General features: G+C 38.8%; 1 protein-coding gene across 4 annotated transcripts in view; it reads left to right on the top strand.

Moving 5' to 3' along the window:
• Nucleotides 1–18,009, top strand: part of LOC109920170 (interleukin-1 receptor type 1-like) — a 54,706-nt gene extending 36,697 nt beyond the window's left edge. For 3 of the 4 annotated variants that reach the window (XM_048598251.1, XM_048598249.1, XM_048598250.1), the window contains 7 exons: nucleotides 3,468–3,639; nucleotides 4,479–4,544; nucleotides 7,686–7,815; nucleotides 7,924–8,069; nucleotides 12,490–12,633; nucleotides 12,747–12,908; nucleotides 15,358–18,009. In XM_048598251.1, coding sequence (XP_048454208.1) covers nucleotides 3,468–3,639; nucleotides 4,479–4,544; nucleotides 7,686–7,815; nucleotides 7,924–8,069; nucleotides 12,490–12,633; nucleotides 12,747–12,908; nucleotides 15,358–15,710 — 1,173 coding nt within the window. In that variant the 3' untranslated portion in view covers nucleotides 15,711–18,009. The remainder of the gene's footprint in view (nucleotides 1–3,467; nucleotides 3,640–4,478; nucleotides 4,545–7,685; nucleotides 7,816–7,923; nucleotides 8,070–12,489; nucleotides 12,634–12,746; nucleotides 12,909–15,357) is intronic. The other variant, XM_048598252.1, reaches the window with a different exon arrangement.
• The last annotated feature ends 1,521 nt before the right edge of the window (nucleotides 18,010–19,530 follow it).

Raw genomic sequence — 19,530 nt, 5'->3', positions numbered from 1 at the left:
ATCCTGGCATTTCCATCCCTAACTCTCCTCAGGTCCTCAGAATGGACTGTGGTGGTTCTGAAGGCAGCTTATGATGGACTTCTGAAAGGCAGTTAGGAAAGGACAATAAATGCCAGCAACGCTAGAAATGTTCAAACCTATAATTTTTTTTATATAAGAAGGAAGCATTTCCTAATGACTGTGCTGAGGTTACACTGAAACAGAACTGGAACTATTATACTGATTAAGCATAGACTGGACATGTTCCTATTTTCGCAGATGGAAAGCTCCTAGTGGGCTGGCACAAGGAAGTACATAACACATAAGGAAATGGTCTTTGTTGTATTTCTTGCAGTTTAATCTGAAGGAAAAAAAATTGGACAATCATGTTAAACTCTGGCATTCAAATTAGAGTATCAAAAGGACACTGATAAGAAAAATGATTCTGTAAGCATTCTGTGTGCATTTTGAACAGATGGGAATAATTTTTCATTTTTTACATGGTTCTTGTTGGTTTTGAGGCTGTTGACCTGGTAATGATATTTCTGATGCCAAGTAAAAAAGGTTTAGCAAGGAACCAACGCTGGGCAATAAAAGTCAGTGGATCTTTGTGCAGGTTGATGTCCCACTCTGCTGGAGGGTGACCTGGCTGGATATTCCAGGATAGTAAAACAAAGAGCTATGGATGCTGGAGACATGAGACATGCAAAAGCAGAAATTGCTGGAGAAACTCAGCAGCTCTGGCAGCATCTGTGGAAAGAAAACGGTTAGCGTTCCGAGTCCAGTGACATCTCTTCAGAACTCAGGCTGGTGCTTTGTAAATAGATCACTAATTGCCTGGTTGCTGTTTAGTGAACGTTGAAGGATGTGGCTGAAATCATTTTACTTGCTAGTGATGTGTGTTTGGGTGTTGTGTACCTTGCCAGCCTTGGTAGTTGGAGGAATTGATGTGAATGTTGAAAATCATTATGGCAGAAACCTGTTTAACTTCCAAATGTCTTGTGAACACTGTTTGCAAGATCTCAATTCTGAGGGATTATTACTGAAATTTATTGTTCAAAATTTGTCAATTTAAGGAATTTGAAGTGCCTGTTCTTGCTTTGCTGTCCATGTTTTGTATCCAATTTAATTTTTTGAGACCAATTAAAGTTAATCAGACTCTGAATCCCTGCAAATCTCTGAAAAATTCCTCAAAACATCACACGTGTGTAGTTAAAGTTATTTTAATTAACCTGTTTGGACACGCTGTGACACATCTCTGGGGCAGGTGATACTTGACTCTAGGGATACTACCACCATGCCAAAAGACCACTTATATATGTGATTATCAATTGAGTATTGGCAGTGAACAAGATCAGACTGGGGGATGCATAAGGGAAATCATAGTCAAATGCAATGCTTGAATGGTGAGCCCCTTTATTTTGTAACTGATACCTTTATTTTCTTTTTAACATTGAGGTTTTTCAGCTAATTTTTAAAGTTTATGTTGACCTTAAACCTTTTTCTAATGAATAACTCATTAAATTGCAGCATGTGTTGCTAACAGATTTATCCCATTTTGGGTGAGGCACTAGTGAAAGCAAGCCAAAAACTATGATGCCTTATTTTTGCTGTCTGTACCTGTGTAATCTTAAAATGGGACAGAAACAAGTGAGCCGTACTCCCGATCAAAGAAGGTGAGAGACCACTTAAATATGCAAAAAGAGGTTTGGTACACAATAAGATGTTGGTGTTTCACTGAAGAAAAACCGAAGTAATAGGAGCAGAGTTAAGCATGTTTGTTTCATCTTTCAACAGTAGCCAATATCTAATTCCCTTTGCAGCCACTTCCACTAGGTGGAACATGAGGTCTATTTATTAATGTCTGTGGAAGAATACTTTGAAAACTTTGCAGGAATGATTTTTGTGCTATTGGGAAAAGCAGAAAAGCACTTCCCAGTGCTGCAAAATTTTCTTTGCACATTGCCAGTTCATCTGCATTGTCTTCCCCTCCAGCTTCCCTTCACTGCCCGCCCATAGAGCTTCAGCTGATGTATCAGTTCTTACTTCCCCATCTTTTATGGTTTCTCCACCCAGGAACTCCAAGGCTGCTTCTGCGTGAGTGGGTTGAGGTTTGGGGCATCATTTCTTTATGGGCAATCTTTCCCCGTTGACATTGACTTGGTTATTGTGGATCGTAATCAAGCCTAGGTAATGACATGAAAACCATAATAAAGGGAGAACAAGCTAAACCATGACATATTACATGAGATGGTTAGTGAAGTGAATGCAGCAAAGAAATGACTGAGGCAATGGGTGCAGCAGCATCTTGCTGAGGTGGATTTATTGGAAGTTATGAAAACAGTCTCAGCCTGTGGAGCATTGTGGTGAGCTGTTAAAGCACGTACACACAATAATGGGAAAATGAAGTTCACCGTCTATTTGAAAAGTGCCCTTGGTCCCTTTTCACATTACGAGAGTTGGTGAGGTCATGACATTTGTTATGGCGCAATCATTCCTATGTGGAACTGAAAGTGACCTGCCTGCCTGCTGTGCTACTGCCTCTTGTACTAAAATATTGGTTTCCTCCTCTGCTTACTTAGACAAAAAAAATGTTTCATTGCTGCACCTTTGCATGTGGGATTTGTTGTTTTGCCTTATATTTCCAGCACCTAAATTTTCCTGACTTCACTCCTCTGAGTTCATCTGCTGTTGAAACATTTATTCAAGCCTTTCTTAATGTGTAGGCATCAAAAAATTCTGCTATCTTGTTTTAACTCTTAGGTCACATTCCCATTCCCATTCCCATTCCCCTATTTTTCCTCTGTGCTTGCTGATCTGAATTAGCTATTGATCAAACACGCCTTAACTTGAAAATTCTCATCCTGCTTCTCAAATGCATTCATGGCCTTTCGCCATCCACTCTCTGTGATCTCTTGAGCCACAGTGCTCTGAGATATCTGCACTCCTCTAATTTGGCCTCTTGAACAATTATAATTTCCTCAACTTTGGTGGCTGTGCCTTCAGTTGTGAACACCACAAGTTCTGGACTTCCCTCCTTTCATCTCTCTGCTTCTCTTTCCTACTTCAAGGCACTCCTGAAAACGTAGCAGTTTGGTTAAGCTTTTGATCATCTGACCTAATAACTGCTTATGTAGCTCAGCGTCATACGTAGTAGTCTTATGAAGCACCTTGGAATGTTTCGTTGCCTTAAAGATACTACGTGAATGTGAGTTGTTTATATAAATTATTCAGACACGATCTGCTAAGCTTTTCTCAGAGCAAGTGCATTTTACAATTCCTGGTGTGTTACTTTTAAAAGGAAACAGTATCCACCCTAACAACAACAATCACCTAGCGAGTGGGATTTCAGGTCCATTCCAGATCAACAAAAGGCAGGTGCACATTTTGGTCTGCCCTTTATCCACATAGGATTTTGCTAAAGCAAGATGTCTGGTCTAGGGGAACCGTGACACTATCATTGTAATCGTGAATAATTTTATTTTCAGGATTGTAAACCTCTTTCAAATGGAGAAAAATATAGGTACCATAAAAATGACCAGTACCTTACTATAACAAATGTGGAGCCATCAGATGAAGGAATGTATGTGTGTGAGCTGCAGTTTTTGCATGATGGTTTGCAATACAGAACAGCACGAACCATTGACTTTGATGTTAAAGGTAAGTTCGTGTTCCAACACAATACCTGCTTCTCTTGGAAGAGGTAGGTGGAATTTCTTAGTGAAAGTACTGTACTATTATGATTGATGGTATAAATATAGACTGTAAACTTTCAAATATTTTTTGCCTATCATTCTTTTAAAATTCAGCTTGATTATTTGCAAAGCAAATTATGACCATTACCAGACAAAGTCTCAATTGCATACAACAGCATTTTTGCACGGCTACCAACTACATCAGCATGATGGCACCCCCCCAAATCCTACAAATACCTTTGCTGTGCTTCTGGAAATTGCTGTTTCCAAGAAATTGCGATGATGGCAACGGTTAAAAACTATATTTGTTTTTTTTTCTCATTCTCAAGACTAGACATTTCAACATTTATTTAGGGTCAGAAGTAATTGTTAAATCAGAAAAAAAGACAACCTGTGTATTGTTCTTATCTGAGAAAAGCTCGCTGATCTTTTTTCTAGAATTTTAAATACTTGTGAAGGTCCTAACAATTTAATGGATTACAAACATTTTTAAAACCTGATGAATAAATGGTTAACCATTAGATGACAGATGATTGGCTCCTGACTAGTTGTTTGACAAAAACAATAACACCATCTAGTGGAATAGATTAGCTATTCATCACCAGTTCATGCCTTTCTGATATTCTGATTATGGTATATAAAAAAAAATATAGTGGAATATTCAGAAATGTACCTTTCATTTATATACACAGAAAATTGTAAAAAAAAGTTTTTAAATTCTTGTTAAATATACTGATTGTCAATCAAACATAATTCCACCAAGTTGTTTTTCTTTTTGCTTACGGGAAGTTGTTGTTTTTATAGGCTGTAAAGCTAGTGTTGGCCCGAAAATTGTACAACCAAAAAATGGTACAATTGAGCTTGAACCTGGTAAGTACTTTTTGAGAAAAAGACAAAGCTACCTTTTGCCACACATCATGACTACCTGTTCCTGATCTAGCTCCTCCTTACTGCCTTTCCCCAACTCCCTGTGAAAGCCTAGATTGAAGGCTTATTTTTGTAATAAACTATGATTTAAAATTCCTGCTGTTCATGATGATAGTCCAGGACTGGTTGATTATCAGAAATATTCTGGGGCTGACCTTTCAAAAGGCTTTCCCATGATCAGCAATACAATCAATGTTCATTACTTTAGTCTGATGGCTGTAGCAGGTGTTTTAGGTGCATCTTGCTTTTCTGCCCCTGACTGATCTGAGTTGAAGAAGTTAAGATCTTTTAAAGGAATGTTTGGAGGTGCTGTGCAATGTCTCTTCAAGTAACTCTGCTAGGTAGCTTGAATTGATGTTTTTCTATTCATTCATGGGGACGTGGGCATTGCTGTCTGGATCAGCACTTATTGCCCATCTCTAGTTGCTGATGAGAAGGTGGCTGTCTGTTGCCTTATAGAACTGTGCAGTTCATTTGCTGTAGATAGACCAACAACGCTATTAGGGAGGAAATTCCAGAATTTTGACCCAACAGCACTAAAGAAATGGCAATATATTTCCAAGTCAGGATTGAGAGTTGTTATGGATGGTAGTGGTTGTGAATTTGGATGATGCTGTCTGGGGAGCCTGAGTGAATTTATGCAATGCATCTTGTAGATGGTACACACTGTCGCTACTGAGTAGTGGTGGTATAGGGAGTGAATGTTTGTGCTATAATACTAGTTGTTGAATACCTAACATCTTTGCTTTTTTTGCGCATCACTGTGATCACAATTTCTAGCATATCAGGAAATGATTCGCTAAAAAACTTTGCGAAAAGGTCAGTTATTGCAGCCACATTATCATATCATTTCTTAGAGCCTGGTGAATGTATTTTGGGATACAAGTTACATTGCACCATTTTATGTTCTTCTGTTTGGATCAGGAATGTGGTGTTGGGGTTCCATCATCTTTTTCAAAGCATTAGTTTGCAGGTTTTCAAGGTGGAAAATTTACTTCAGCAGGGGATCATGTGAAGTTATTGTATTCTTCCATGATAAACACATCGTTGATACAATGAATAAAGATCGTGAGGATTATTTCTGGGATGCTGAGACCATGTAACTGAAATGGCTTGCTGTGCTATAACAAATTGAATTTCCATTAGGAAAGCATCTCTCTCAAAGAACACCACCGACTGACAGGTAATGCAGCAGTCCCGTTGAAACAGGACTTTGAACAAAAAAACCCACATTTTGGTCTAAGATTCTTTAAAGCCTCATGTAACACACTCCACACCCTACAAATTGATGACAGCTCCCTCCTCCTCATGAAGGCACTTTCTCCAACCACCGCCCACCCCCCCGCCCCCCCGCATCCCAGTTGATTACAAATATTACCAACTGCAACTGTATTATGTTTAAAAATTGCGTTATACTTAATTGCTTCAGACTACCGTACACAAACAGCAGAGGGAGTCAGCTGTGTATGCTGAGTATCGGCCAGGTAAACTGAACTCAGTGGAGTTGTCTATTTGACATCTGTTGCCAACAGCCAGTTCTACTAGTCATGAGAAAAGGGTTGACAAACAACATTTTAACAATCCTAATTCTAAATGTACTGCCCAAGTTGCAAAACTGGCCGATATCGAAACAGCAAGAAAACAAGATTTGATGTTACAACTGTGTAAAACAGCTGTGAAGTCATAAAACTGGAAATTATTTGAGGTTACTGGTTGTTGAGTTAGCACCTAGAGATCACCAGGAAACATCAAAACCAATGGCTCAAAATCAACCAGTGCTTGATGTCGATCAATCACAATTGTCAAATCTTTATGATCATTTCTCAAAATCTCAGCTTTTCTAAGAGAATGGATTGAAGTTACGAGGTTCAGTCCACCGATTACAGAGGGGTTTGTCTCATGAAGACAGATTGAACAGTTTAGGCCTATACTCTCTAGAGTTTAAAAGAACGAGAAGAGATCTAATTGAGGTTTATAAGACGATAAAGGGGATTGACAAAGTCGATGTAGAAAGGATGTTTCCTCATGTGGGGAAATCTAGAATAAGAGGTCATAGTTTGAACATAAGGGGTAGCAGATTTAAAGCAGATCAGGAGAAATAGCTTCTCTCAAAAGGTTGTGAATCTGTGGAACTTAGTACCCCAGTGTGCAGTGGATGCTGGGACACTGAATAAACTTAAAGAGGAGATAGACAGATTTTTAATTAGCAATGGGTTAAAGTGTTCTGGAGAGCAGACAGGAAAGTGAAGTTGAGGCTGAGATGAGATCAGCCATGATTATATTAAATGGTGGAGCAGGTATGAGGGGCTGGATTGACCACTCCTGAGCCTAGTTCTTATGTTTTTGTGTAGTTAGAATTGAATCTGCAAATTTGCCCACTGGTGAAGACCTGCAAATTGTCAAAAATGACTACAGCAGACGTGGTGGAAATAGTTATGTCTGTTTCAATGAAAGCTGTAACCATGTAGCTTCATCAGATTTCCAACTTGCTTGGAATCGATCATAAGGTGAGAGGTGTCAGTGGATCCCCATTCAACAATGCTACATTCAGTAAATGTGCAAACAACCTGGGTTGCACTCATTGAAGTATCAAATTCCCTTGCTGATCAACTAATGGAGAGGTCAAGAGATTTATGTGTACCTTTTAAAAAAAAACATGCCTACAGTTATAGCTAAGAGCAAATTATGAAGGCAAGTGTGTCCACAATTGTGCCGTTTGTCCATAATTACAATATAACATTTCACTTAACTTCTGGAAAACCTCCAGCTGCACTCATCTTTGTATATCATATGCACATGTGTCTTCTTGAGCTACTCTGTGGAGCTAATGATCAACATGTATGTGAAGGAGATGTATGGAAACATTAAAGTTATAAACTGTAACCATACTTCTTCAGTCTCTTTCTAGTTAGAATTCCAGACTTTATTCTATCCATGAGTTGACCTTTCCTCTATTTAATGGAATTTGGATTTTTCTGTGAGATGATTTTGTCAAAAATTGTTTAGGTCAGGATGCTTTTGACATTGATGCAGTTCCAATTTTTCATTGTGGTGAATAAGAATGTTTGTATTTCGTTTATGCAGGATCAACATTGAACTTATCTTGCACAGCATATACAGGATATTGTGAGCCTTCAATAACATTAATTTATTGGCTAGTAAATAATACATTTATTGAAGACTATTTCAGTGACCATCTTCAAGTTGAATATAGGTATGCAATTGTTATTTTATCAGGATTTACATGAGCTCATAACTTTTATGAAAGCATACTGACTACAACTTGTTTCATTTGGCTAATGCACATACTTTTTGTTTCTAGTCAGAAGAACAAAGACCAAGGCAACTATCATGAGTCAAGCATAATTCTTCCTAATTTCAAGGAAGAGTATTATAATGAAGCACTTACGTGTGTTGCCAGAAATGGCTTGGGGTATCAAATAGCAACGGTTCAATTTAAAAAAACAGGCAAGTACTTCATTATAACATTACAGAAAGGGCAATTGTCTTCAGTCTTTGGGATCTTGCTCTTCCTGATACAGAGAACTTCCATATATGATTTTTTTACGATGAACTTGCCTTGCATTTTTACTGATCAATATTGAAGACTGATTATAGCTGGCAACCACTGATACATTAATCAGATTTGTTGGTTGGATATCCCTACTATAAAATTATTCATGATTTTCACTTTTTTGATAATGTTGCACTGCTGCATCAGCGATTCCTCAAATACCATTGCAAGTGAGTTACTAAGTGAACATTTTAAGAGAAAAGAGTTTTATTAACTGTGGGATATAAATCGATCATGTGTGTGTTTATCCGACGTAATGAAACGGGACATATGACAAGCTCCAAAGGTCACCAAGTCACTTAATATCTCCAATCCTCTACATTCCTCATTGCCACAATTAGTGTTCATGTTTTAAATGCCTTGGTTCCTCTCACTGGATTTCCTGCACTCAATCATTATATCTTATTTAAAATCTTCCATAAAATCCACCACTTTGTTTAAATGTTTATTTGGACCTCCTCATTGCTCTGGCATAGTGTCTGTTATTTCTTTCTCTTGATGCTTCCATAACATGCTCTAGGTTGTTAAAACAAAATGTAAATGCTTTTCTGCCTACCTCTGTTGTACCGTCAAATTCTGTTTTCATTATCACCATTCAAATCACTAATCTACATCTTGAAGCATATTGAGTTAATCCGATATGTCAGTGACTAGATCCTCGAGTTCAGTTCCCAACATGGTATTGATATTCTTTACCTTAGAAATAGAACAAGATATAACAAATTACCTAATGGCATGCTCTGTGTTTCAGGTGGATTATCACTCCATGCCTTCTTTAAACTCCCTGAAGTATTTCCAAAAGTGAACTATACTTGCTCTTCTGATGTGCAGCTGTGCCAGATTTCTCTCCTGTAATTCCATTCCTACCTGTTCAAATTCTTCCAGCACTTTTCCAGCAGCAGCATCTGTTTCTATTTCCAGTCATCTCTGCAGTCACCGTGGAATTCAGCATTATATGTCCTTGTCTCTGTACCTCTTCATCTAACTGCTACTCCTTAGTGACATGTTTACAGGTAGAAATCAGTTTTTACATGAAGGCTGGTGATTTTCACCTCTCCCCGTCTCCCACTTCTTTTGACTCTAATGGTTATCTCTGTGCAGTTAGACTGGCAGGTCAGGAATGAATGATAGACACATCAACATTTCTCAAGCTGAATGTGGGAAAGATAAGACCATTGTTTTTGACCTCAGCTGTAATGTACTGTCCTTTGTCCTAACACTATTTTCTATTGATTATACATTAATTGTAATGGAATTGAAATAGCATAGAGCTATCTAACTTTAGCTTTGTCTGAACTCATTTTTACCCAAACTTTTGAGTATCTCTTTGTTAGTTCTTTTACTATCCATTTTATTTCTTACTTTTAGTGAACATTTTCATAGAATCCACCACCCCTACCCTATCCTGTAACTCTGCATTTCCCATGGCTAACACACCTATCCTACACATCCCTCAGCACTACAGGGTAATTTAGAATGGCCATTCCACCTAACTTGCACATTTTTGGACTGCGGGAGGAAAATGGAGCACCCAGACGAAATCCATGTAGATACAGGGAGAATGTGCAAACTCCACACGGACAGTTGCCCGAGGCTGGAATCGAAGCCGGGTCCCTGGTGCTGTGAGGCAGCAGTGCTAACCACCTAGTTGCTTCATTTTTCTTCTCTCTATGAAGTGTTTGTGTTTCTTTCATCTAAAATACTTGCAAATTGTTGCTACTATCATTTTCTTTATATCATGTTTGATGCTTTGTTTGTTAAATAATATTGCATTTAAGAGTAGCTAACACTATATGAAATAAAATCCATTTTACAGGAGCAGGAGGAGGCCATTCAGCTTCTCAAACCTGCTCTGCCATTTAATAAGGTCACAGCTGATCTGATTGTACCTCAAATCCACTTTCCCACCTACCCCTGATAATCTTCAGCCCTGTTGCTGAATAATTACAGAGTAAGAACTGCTGGATATGCATAAAGGTGGATAAATCCCTGGGACCTGATGAGATGTATCCAAAAACTTTGTGGGAAGCTGGACAAGTGATTGCTGCGCCCCTGGCTGAGATATTTATATCATCGATAGCCACGGGTGAGGTGCCGGAAGACGGGGGCGGGTGGCTAACGCGGTGCCATCATTTAAGAAAGGCTGTAAGGAAAAGCCAGAGACCTATAGATTGGTGAGCCTTACGTCAGTGGTGGGTAAGTTGTTGGAGGGAATCCTGAGGGACAGGATTTACATGTATTTGGAAGGGCAAGGACTGATTAGGGATAGTCAGCATGGCTTTATGCATGGGAAGCCATGTCTCACTAACTTCATTGAGATTTTTGAACAAGTGACAAAGAAGATTAGTGAAGGCAGTGGAGTGGACGTTGTCTATATGAACTTCAGCAAGGCATTTGACAAGGTTCTGTATGGTAGACTGGTTAGCGAGGTCAGATCACATAAAATTCAAGAAGAGCTAGCCAGTTGGATACAAAGTTGGCTTGAAGGTAGGAGACAGGTGGTGGTGGAGGGTTGTTTTTCAGATTGGAGGACTGTGACCAGCAGTGTGCAGCAAGAATTGGTGCTGGGCTAACTGCTTTTTGTCATTCATATAAATGATTTGGTTGTGAATACAGGAGGCATGGTTAGTAAGTTTGCAGGTGACACCAAAATTGGTCGTGTAGTGGACAGTGAAGAAGGTTACCTCAGATTACAATGGGGGCTTGATCTGATGGGCTGAGGAGTGGCAGATGGAGTTTAATTTAGATAAACGTTGGGTGTTGCATTTTGGTAAGGCAGATCAGGGCAGGACTGGGTCCTAGGAAGTTTTGCTGAACCAAAGAGTCCTTGGTTGCTTGAAGGTGGAGGCAGAGGTAGACAAGGCAGTGAAGGAGGCTTTTGGTATTCTTGCCTTTATTGGTCAGTGCACTGTATATAGGAGTTGTGATGTCATGTTGTGTCTGTACAGGATAACGGTTAGGCCACAATTGGAGTACTGTGTTCAGTTCCAGTCTCCCTGCTATAGGAAAGATGTTGTTAACTTTGAAAGGGTGCAGGAAAGATTTATAAGGATGTTGCTGAGGTTGGAGGATTTGAGCTATAGGGAGAGGCTGAATAGACTGGGGCTATTTTTCCTGGAACATTGGAGGATGAGATGTGACTTTAGAGAGTTTATAAAATCATGAGGGGCATGGATACAGTGAATAGCCGAGGCCTTTTTCCCTGGGTAGGGGAGTCCAAAACGAGAGGGCATAGATTTAAGGTGAGAAGAGAAAGATATAAAAAGGACCTAAGGGGCAACTTTTTCACACAGGGTGGTGCGTGTATGGAATGAGCTGCCAGAGGAAGTGGTGGAGGCTAGTAAAATTACAACATTTAAAAGGAATCTGCGTGGGTGCATGAAACGGAAAGGTTTACAGGGATATGGGCCAAATGCTGGTAAATGGGATTAGATTAATTTAGGAGATCTGATTGGCATGGACGAGTTGGACCGAAGGGTCTATTTCTGTGCTGTACATCTCTACGACTAAATGTCTGTCCATTTCTGCCTTTAAGATATTAAGAGATTCTGCTTTCACTGCCATTTCAGGAAGAGACCTTTAACGACTCGTGACCCTCTATGATAAAACAAAATTACCTCCTCTCTGTTTTAAATTGGTGTCTCCTTATTTTTAACATGGATCCCTCGTTCTAGATTCCCCCATCATAAGAGGAAACATTCTCTTTACGTGTACCCTGCCAAGACCATTCAGGGTCTTGTTTCAATCGAGTCTCCTTTTACTCCTCGAAACTCCAGCAGGTAGAAGCCCAGCCTGTTCAACCTTCCCTCATTAGATGACTCTGTCAATCTAGGTATTAGTCTGGTAACTGAACTGCTTCCCATGTGTTCACATCCCTCCTTGAATATGTTGATCAACACTGTAGCTACTACTCCAGATGCAGTGTTATCAGTGCCTTGTATAATTGAAACATCACCTCTAATTTTATATTTAATTCTCTTCGTAAGAGTGTTCAAATTTGTATATTTTAAAATGAAAAGTCATGACTGGAAATGGAACAGCTTTAGAATACTACTTCTGATAGATAAGATTAAAAACCATAGAATAAATCTTCAAACGTCACGGCAAAGATACAAGACTGTTGGCCTATTAAATTGGCACCAGTGTCTTTCTCTCTACACATTGCATGAAAATGGGGTAAAATTTATGTCCAAATTTCAGGAAACTGTATTTACTGTTGCCTCCTTTTAGTAACCCTCCCAGACTGCTGCAAATGCATTGCCTTATTAGGAATTTCTGAATCTTGTAAATAAAAACGTTTTATATATATTTCAGCTCCAGATTTCACAAAGGAGATAGTAGCTGCATTTGGCATTTTTGCCTGTGTTTTATTCATCAGCGGATGCACTTACAAATTTTTCAAGATTACTATTGTGCTGTGGTACCGTGACACCTTTCCTGCGAAGTACCCTGAAAATGGTAGGTGCACATTCAAAATTTGTTAAAACTAACAGCAAATTAAGTGAAATGTTTTCCAAATAAATTTAGTATAATGTTCTGGTAAATTATACTAATGCTTTGTTCTTTTGCAGATGGTAAGAGTTATGATGCTTATATCGTATATCCACGAAGCTCTTGTTCATCATACTGTACCAACATCCTTGTCTTTGTTATGGATATACTCCCCCAAGTTTTGGAATGCCAGTGTGGATATAAATTGTTCATACCTGGACGAGATGATCTACCTGGAGAAGGTGAGAATGAACTGTTGACTCATAAGGCTGTGTGGTCCTCGATCCTCACATTTGCATTGAAAGTAAATCTATAGGATTGTTTCAGCCAATTTGATTCACTCCATGTGATATCAAGAAGTAGCTGAAGGCACTGGTTGCAGCAAAGGTTATAGGTTATGACACCATTCCAGCAATGGTATTGAATCAAACTTGCAGACTGTTGGAGAAACTCAACAGTGTCTCTGTAGAGAGAAAAACAGAGTTAAAGTTTTGAGTCTAATATGATTTCATCAAAACTGTATGGTACTGAAGACTTCTGTTCCAGAACTAGCCATGCCACAAGCTAAGTTGTTCCATTTCAGCCATAACACTGGCACATCCAGCAATGTGGAAAATTGTCCAGGTATGTTCTGGCCACAAAAACACCAACTTAGCCAATTAATACCCTATGAGTCTATTCTTGAACATTATCGAAAAGATGGAAAGGGTCATCAACAGCACTATCAAGAAATGCTTGCAAAGGAATTCCCTGCTCCCTGACATTCGACTTTTGTTTGGCCAAGGTCATTTAGCTCCTAATCTTATTATAACCGTGAACCAAACATAGACAGCAAAGCTTAATTCCAGCGTGGAGTGAAAGTGACTGCTGTTGCCATCAACATAACATTTAACCAAGTATGACATCAAGTGTCCGAGTGAAACTGAAGTCAATAGAAATTGGAAAAAACTCCCCACTCTTTAGGGTCATGCCTAACACAAAAGATGACTGTGGCCTTTGGAGGTCAGTCATCTCAGTCCCAGGATATTACTGCAGGCAGTTCTCAGGGTAGTGTCCTATGCCCAACCATCTTCAGCTGCTTTGTTAATAACCTTACCTCCATCAAGAGGTCAGAATTTTGGATGGTCGCTAATGATTGTTCAGTACCATTTGTAATTGCTCAGAAACTGCAGCATTCAGTATCCATATGCAGCAAGATCTGGACAGCATCACCATAAATATTACTTGCCACTGAAGTGTTAACCAAAGACCATCTCCACTAAAAGAATATCCAGTCGCCTCCATTTGATATTCAATGGCATTACCATCACTGAATCCTTCCATAATCAACACACTCAGTTATCAATGACACGTGACTGAACTGGATAAGTAATATAAATACTGTGACAACAAGGGCATGTCAAAGGCTGGGAACTCTGGCAAGTAACTCACCTGCTGACTCCCCAAGTCTGTCTCATCCATGAGACACACGTTCACCCACACAGTATCCAGACTTGGAATTAAATCACTCTTCACTCACTGCTGTTGAGTCAGAATCCTTGAACTTCTTCCCTCAGAGTACTGTGGGTGTACCTGCAACAGATGGAATGCAGCACTTCCAGAAAATGACCCATAACCATCTTAAGGGAAGTTTGGGTTGAGGTACAATTACTGGTGGAACCAGTACCAGACACATTTTTGGGGGTTAAAAAAACCACAGTACTGCCAATATTGGCTATATTTCTATTCTGGAGGATGCAAGTAAATACAAAGTATGAAAGAGCATTTTTAAAGGTTATTTATTCAACTGTGGAGTGTGGGCATTGCTAATAAGGCCAGCAACTAATCACCAATCCCCAGTTGGCCTTGTGAATGTGAATGCTGAACTCCCACCTTTACTTGCTGTGATCTGTCTGGTTTAGGCAAGCTCACACAGCTGTTTGGTAAGGAGTTTCAGGATTTTGACCTAGTGACCACGAAAGAATGGGGCTATATTTGGAAGTCAGGATAATGTGTAATTTCAGAGGGGAGCTTAGAAATGGTTGGGCATTCAAGTGAAACCTGCCCTTGTGCTTATAAGTGGTAACAAATTCAGGTTTGGAAAGTACCACCAAAGAAATTATATTGAGATATTGCGATGAATTTTACAGCACTGCTCCTGCCATGCACCTATAGAAAAGGAATAAATGTATAAGGTAGCAAATGGCATAATTATTGGAAAGCTTGCTTCTTCTTGGATGGTATAGGATATTTTACATGTTGTTAGATTGGCACTCATTCAGGCCAATGCAATGTATTCCATGACTTCTATTTTGTAGGCCACAGAATGACTTTTGGAAGATAGAAAGTGTGTCACTCAATGCAAAATAACCAGCCTCTGACCTCTTGTAGCCAAAATATTTATAAGGTAGATAATGACTACCCGCTAGTCTTTAAAGACAGGATTTTAATTTTGGTAATGCAATAGAATGTGAAGGGAAATGGAGCAAGGGAAATATCAATGGATTTCTGTGTATACGCTGATGACTGCTTATATTTTACCTGCAATGCAGTGGGTATCCACTGGCCCCTTGCAATTAATATATCTTCCCAACCTATGTACAGTTACGATGGTAGCAAAAAGCCAGGTGTGTCATTGGCATCCCAGAAGCAATTTTTCAACTCTGTTGATTTGCTCATCTTATGCTTTCTCCATTTTTTTGTTCTTTTCAGATTACATTGAAAAAGTAAAATCAAACATCAAAGACAGCAGAAGACTGATTATTTTGATGGCAAAATCCTTTGATAAACAACTGTGCACCATGTTTGAACAGCAAGTTGGACTGCATGATGCATTAATATCTAATCAAATGGAAGTTATTCTGATTGAGTTAGAATATCATGATAATTACAGTGACCTTCCAGAATCAATGAGGCATATTATACAAAAGAAAGGAACTGTTAAGTGGACAAACAGTGAATGGGAAAAAGAATCTCCATCATTAAACTCAAAATTCTGGAAACAAGTGAGATACAAAATGCCACCGAGGTCTTCTCAGTCTTGCTGTAAAATTGAGTATTACTAGATGTTAGAAAGGCATTAAATATCATTTCATATTTCACGAAAGTGCAGACATTTATCCTTTCGGTAATAAGGTTCACTGCAGACGTGGATATTTCTGAACACTCAGGAGTGAATTTCTTCAGGTCCTTTCCTGTTGTAACTTTGGAAGCTCAACAAAAACTCTTTTTATTGCAATCTTATTAGCATCAAAATAACTGACCCTGTTAACAATGCCAAAGTCTTTTAACTATTTGCAATACAGATTTAAAAATGGTTTATTTTAGATTGATGCTTCCTGATGCCATTTTACAACTGTGTAGTGCACACATGAGTATCCACAAATGATTCGTCAACATAGAAGTAAATATAGTTTGGTAAATTAATGTATTCGAAAAGCAGGTTTATAAAAACTGAATACAATATTGAACTTATTTTAGATGAAGTTGAGGTAAAGGATCCTGTTTTGAAAGTTTCATTTGTTCTGTGCAATTATTTATAATTTGAAGAACTTTAGACCCATAAAATGTAGGAGCAGAAATAGACAATTCAAGCTATTGAGTCAGCTTTGCCATTTAGTGAGATCATGGCTGATCTGATAGTCCTCAACTCCACTTCCTTGTCTTTTTCCCATAACCCTTGACCCCATTACTGATTAAAAATCTGTCAATCTCAGCCTTGACTATACTTAAAACCCCTGCCTTGACATTCATCCGTGGTAAAGAATTTCACAAATTCACTGCACTCTAAGAGAAGAAATTCCTTCTCTGTTGTAACTGGGTGATGCCTTACTTTGAGTTTATGTCATCTGGTCTTAGATTATTTAACAAGGAGAAACAACATCTCAGCATCTACCTTGTCAATCCTCCCCAAGAATCTTCTGTTTCAATAAGGCCGCCTCTCATTTTTCTAAACTTCAGAGTGTGTAAGATCAAAATACTGGACCTTTCCTCATAAGACAACCTCTGCGTATCCGGATCAACTGAGTGAGTCTTCTCTGTACTGCCTCCAGTGCCAGTATAGCTTTCCTTAGATAAAGGGTGCAAAACTGCACATAGTGTTCTGTATGGTCTGCCTGGTGCCTTGTATAGTTTTAGCAAAATATCACTATTTTTATACTCCATTCCCCTTGAAATAGGATCAACATTCCCTGTTCTGCTGAATGTATATGCTAGCTTTTAATGATTTAAGCATGAAGACTCCTAAATCATGCTGTACAGCAGCTTTCCACAGTCTTTCTCCATTTAAGTAATATTAAGTTCTTCTACTTTTCCTACCAAAATGCATAACTTACATGTTGTGACATTACATTCCATCTGCCAAGATTTTGCTACTCATTTAACCTGAGTATATCTTTCTGCTGACGCTGTCATTTTAAAAACATGCCTACCCACCTATTATTGTCATCTACAAATTTAAATATAGTGCATTCATTTCCCTCATAAAAGTTATTAATATACACTGTAAATAATTGTGTCTCCAGCACTGATTATTGTGGCACTTCACTAGTTACAGGTTGTCATCTTGAAATGTCCTCCTTATCCCAACACTCTTTTCTTCTATTGGCCAATCCTTTGTTCATGTGTGCAACACCTTGGGCTGTTACGGGCTCTGTGTGGTACCTTTCCAAATGCCTTCTGGAAATCCAAATATATTACAGTTACTAGTTCTATCATTTATCCTGCTTGTCACCTCCTTGAAAAATTCTAATAAATTTGTCAGACATGATTTCCCCTTTGTGAAGCCATGCTGACTGTGTTTGATTAACATTTTTAAATGCTGTGCTGTTACATCCTTTATAGTAGACCCTAACTTTGTCCCAACAACAGACCTGCCTTTTAAATAAGGGTGTTATGGTGGCAGTTTGTCAGTCCTCTGCAACATTCCCAGAATCTAAGGATTCTTGAAAGATTGGATGCTCTGGTAACAATGTCTCTGCCGCTACTTTAATATCCTAGGATGCATTTCAACAGGTCCAGGGGACGTATTTGACTTTCAGCCCCATTAGCTTCTCTAGTACTTTTTTCTTATGTTACATTATATCCTGTCCCCCTTTCCCTTGATTGTTTCATATTTTTGAGACATTATTATGGAATTAAAATACTATCCAAATCCTAAAAATGTTCAGCTTAACTGTTTGAAGTTGATTACGAGGAAGCACAGAATAGCAACAATTTGCATGAAATAAAATGATGATTTGTGGATTAAGGAAAGTTTTCCTGGAGATTTAATTGTTTTGAAGATTACTGTGCTGTAATTTGAAAGGATCCCTATCTAATATAAATCTAAAGCAAATGTGCTTAATAAAATGTTTTTAAAATGAATCAAAGCTTTGAAAGTGACTTTGGATGACATAATGGGATAGAAATGTTATTAATATCTATACGTCATGTCTTCTAGATACATTTGCACTTCTTATTTTGTGGCTCCTTTTATTAAATTGTTCTAGCATATGTAGAAAATAGAATAAGTCCTATATGTGATCCTTCTGATATACTTACTTTTGTATATCAGTTATGAATTATGTCAGGACCATTAAATGATGGATCACTGACTTCTGAATTCAGCAGAAGCAATGTTCTGTAGTGGTATCTAAATAAGATCAGTCACATCTCTGGTTGCAGTTTCCACATACAGAGCATGGTGGAATAGCAACAGCTGGTACACCCATTGAAGGGAGATGCACTGACTGTTGCAGGGATGAAAAAGGGGCCCATCTGGCGAATAAAAACAACGTATTGGAGAAACTCTCTAGGCCCGAAACGTCAGCCTCTCTGCTCCTATGATGCTGCTTGGCCTGCTGTGTTCATCCAGCCCTGCACCTTGTTGTATTGGAGAAACTCAGCAGGTTTGGCAGCATCTGATAATGGAGAAAGAGTTATCTTTCAAGTTCAGCATGATTCTTCTTTGGAACTTGGGATCCTGGCTTGAGCTGTAGTACGCATATGAATTTCTTTTTAACTCTCCACCTATAGCCGTAGCGTATTTAAGGCACGGTCCCAGTAGATGACCCAACTGGGCAGCATACATGCGCTTACAACTAAAATGTCTAGTGGGTTTCCAAGGTTCACTCATACAGATGTGACAGTAGGATGTACCTGGCAGGCTAAGCATAGAATTTTAGCCCAGAAACTTTATTGTTTATTACACAATAATAATTTGAAACTAGTAATGAACAGTCTGATAGGGCTATTCATTTTTAAGCTCTTAGAGTGTAGAAGGTAAAAGTAATGTCACAATAGTACCACAGGGCTCATCTCTCATTAGAGTGAGACACCTGGTGGTGGTTTAATCTAAGGGTCACTATACATCATGTGATGGGCAGGGTTGAGAAGATGGGACTTTCATAGTGACCTCAGCCAGTGTGAGAATTGAACCTGCACTGATAGCATCACTTTATATCGCAAACTAGCCTTCCAGTCAACTGAGCTAACCGTCCCCCCAAACTATCATTGGCTGAGCAATGGTCTGTGGTGCAGAGTGACACCAAGAACGCATCTTCAATTCCTGCATCAGCTGATGTTATTCATGAAGGTCCCACCTTCTCAACTCTGTCCCTCGTCTGAAGTATGATGATCCTCAGATTAAACCACCATTTTGTGAGAGAGCAGTCCTCTGGGTCTGTGGCAACTTTATGATATAGAATTGTATTCTGGACTACAATACAATGTTTTAATAACATTAATAATTGCATATGTAGTACTTCAAACAAAATAATACTGTAGTGGTTCTTCATTTTTCAAATGCAGATACTTTCCATTTACCACCTAAGTTAACACAGCCCAGTCCATCACCCAAGCCAGCCTCCCATCCATTGACTTCATCTATACTTCCCGCAGCATTTG

Source organism: Rhincodon typus, chromosome 6, assembly GCF_021869965.1.
Source record: "Rhincodon typus isolate 14 chromosome 6, sRhiTyp1.1, whole genome shotgun sequence".
Classification (NCBI taxonomy): Eukaryota; Metazoa; Chordata; class Chondrichthyes; order Orectolobiformes; family Rhincodontidae; genus Rhincodon; species Rhincodon typus.
The sequence above is the reverse complement of the archived record's forward strand: the minus strand, read 5'-3'. Positions and strand labels throughout refer to the sequence as shown.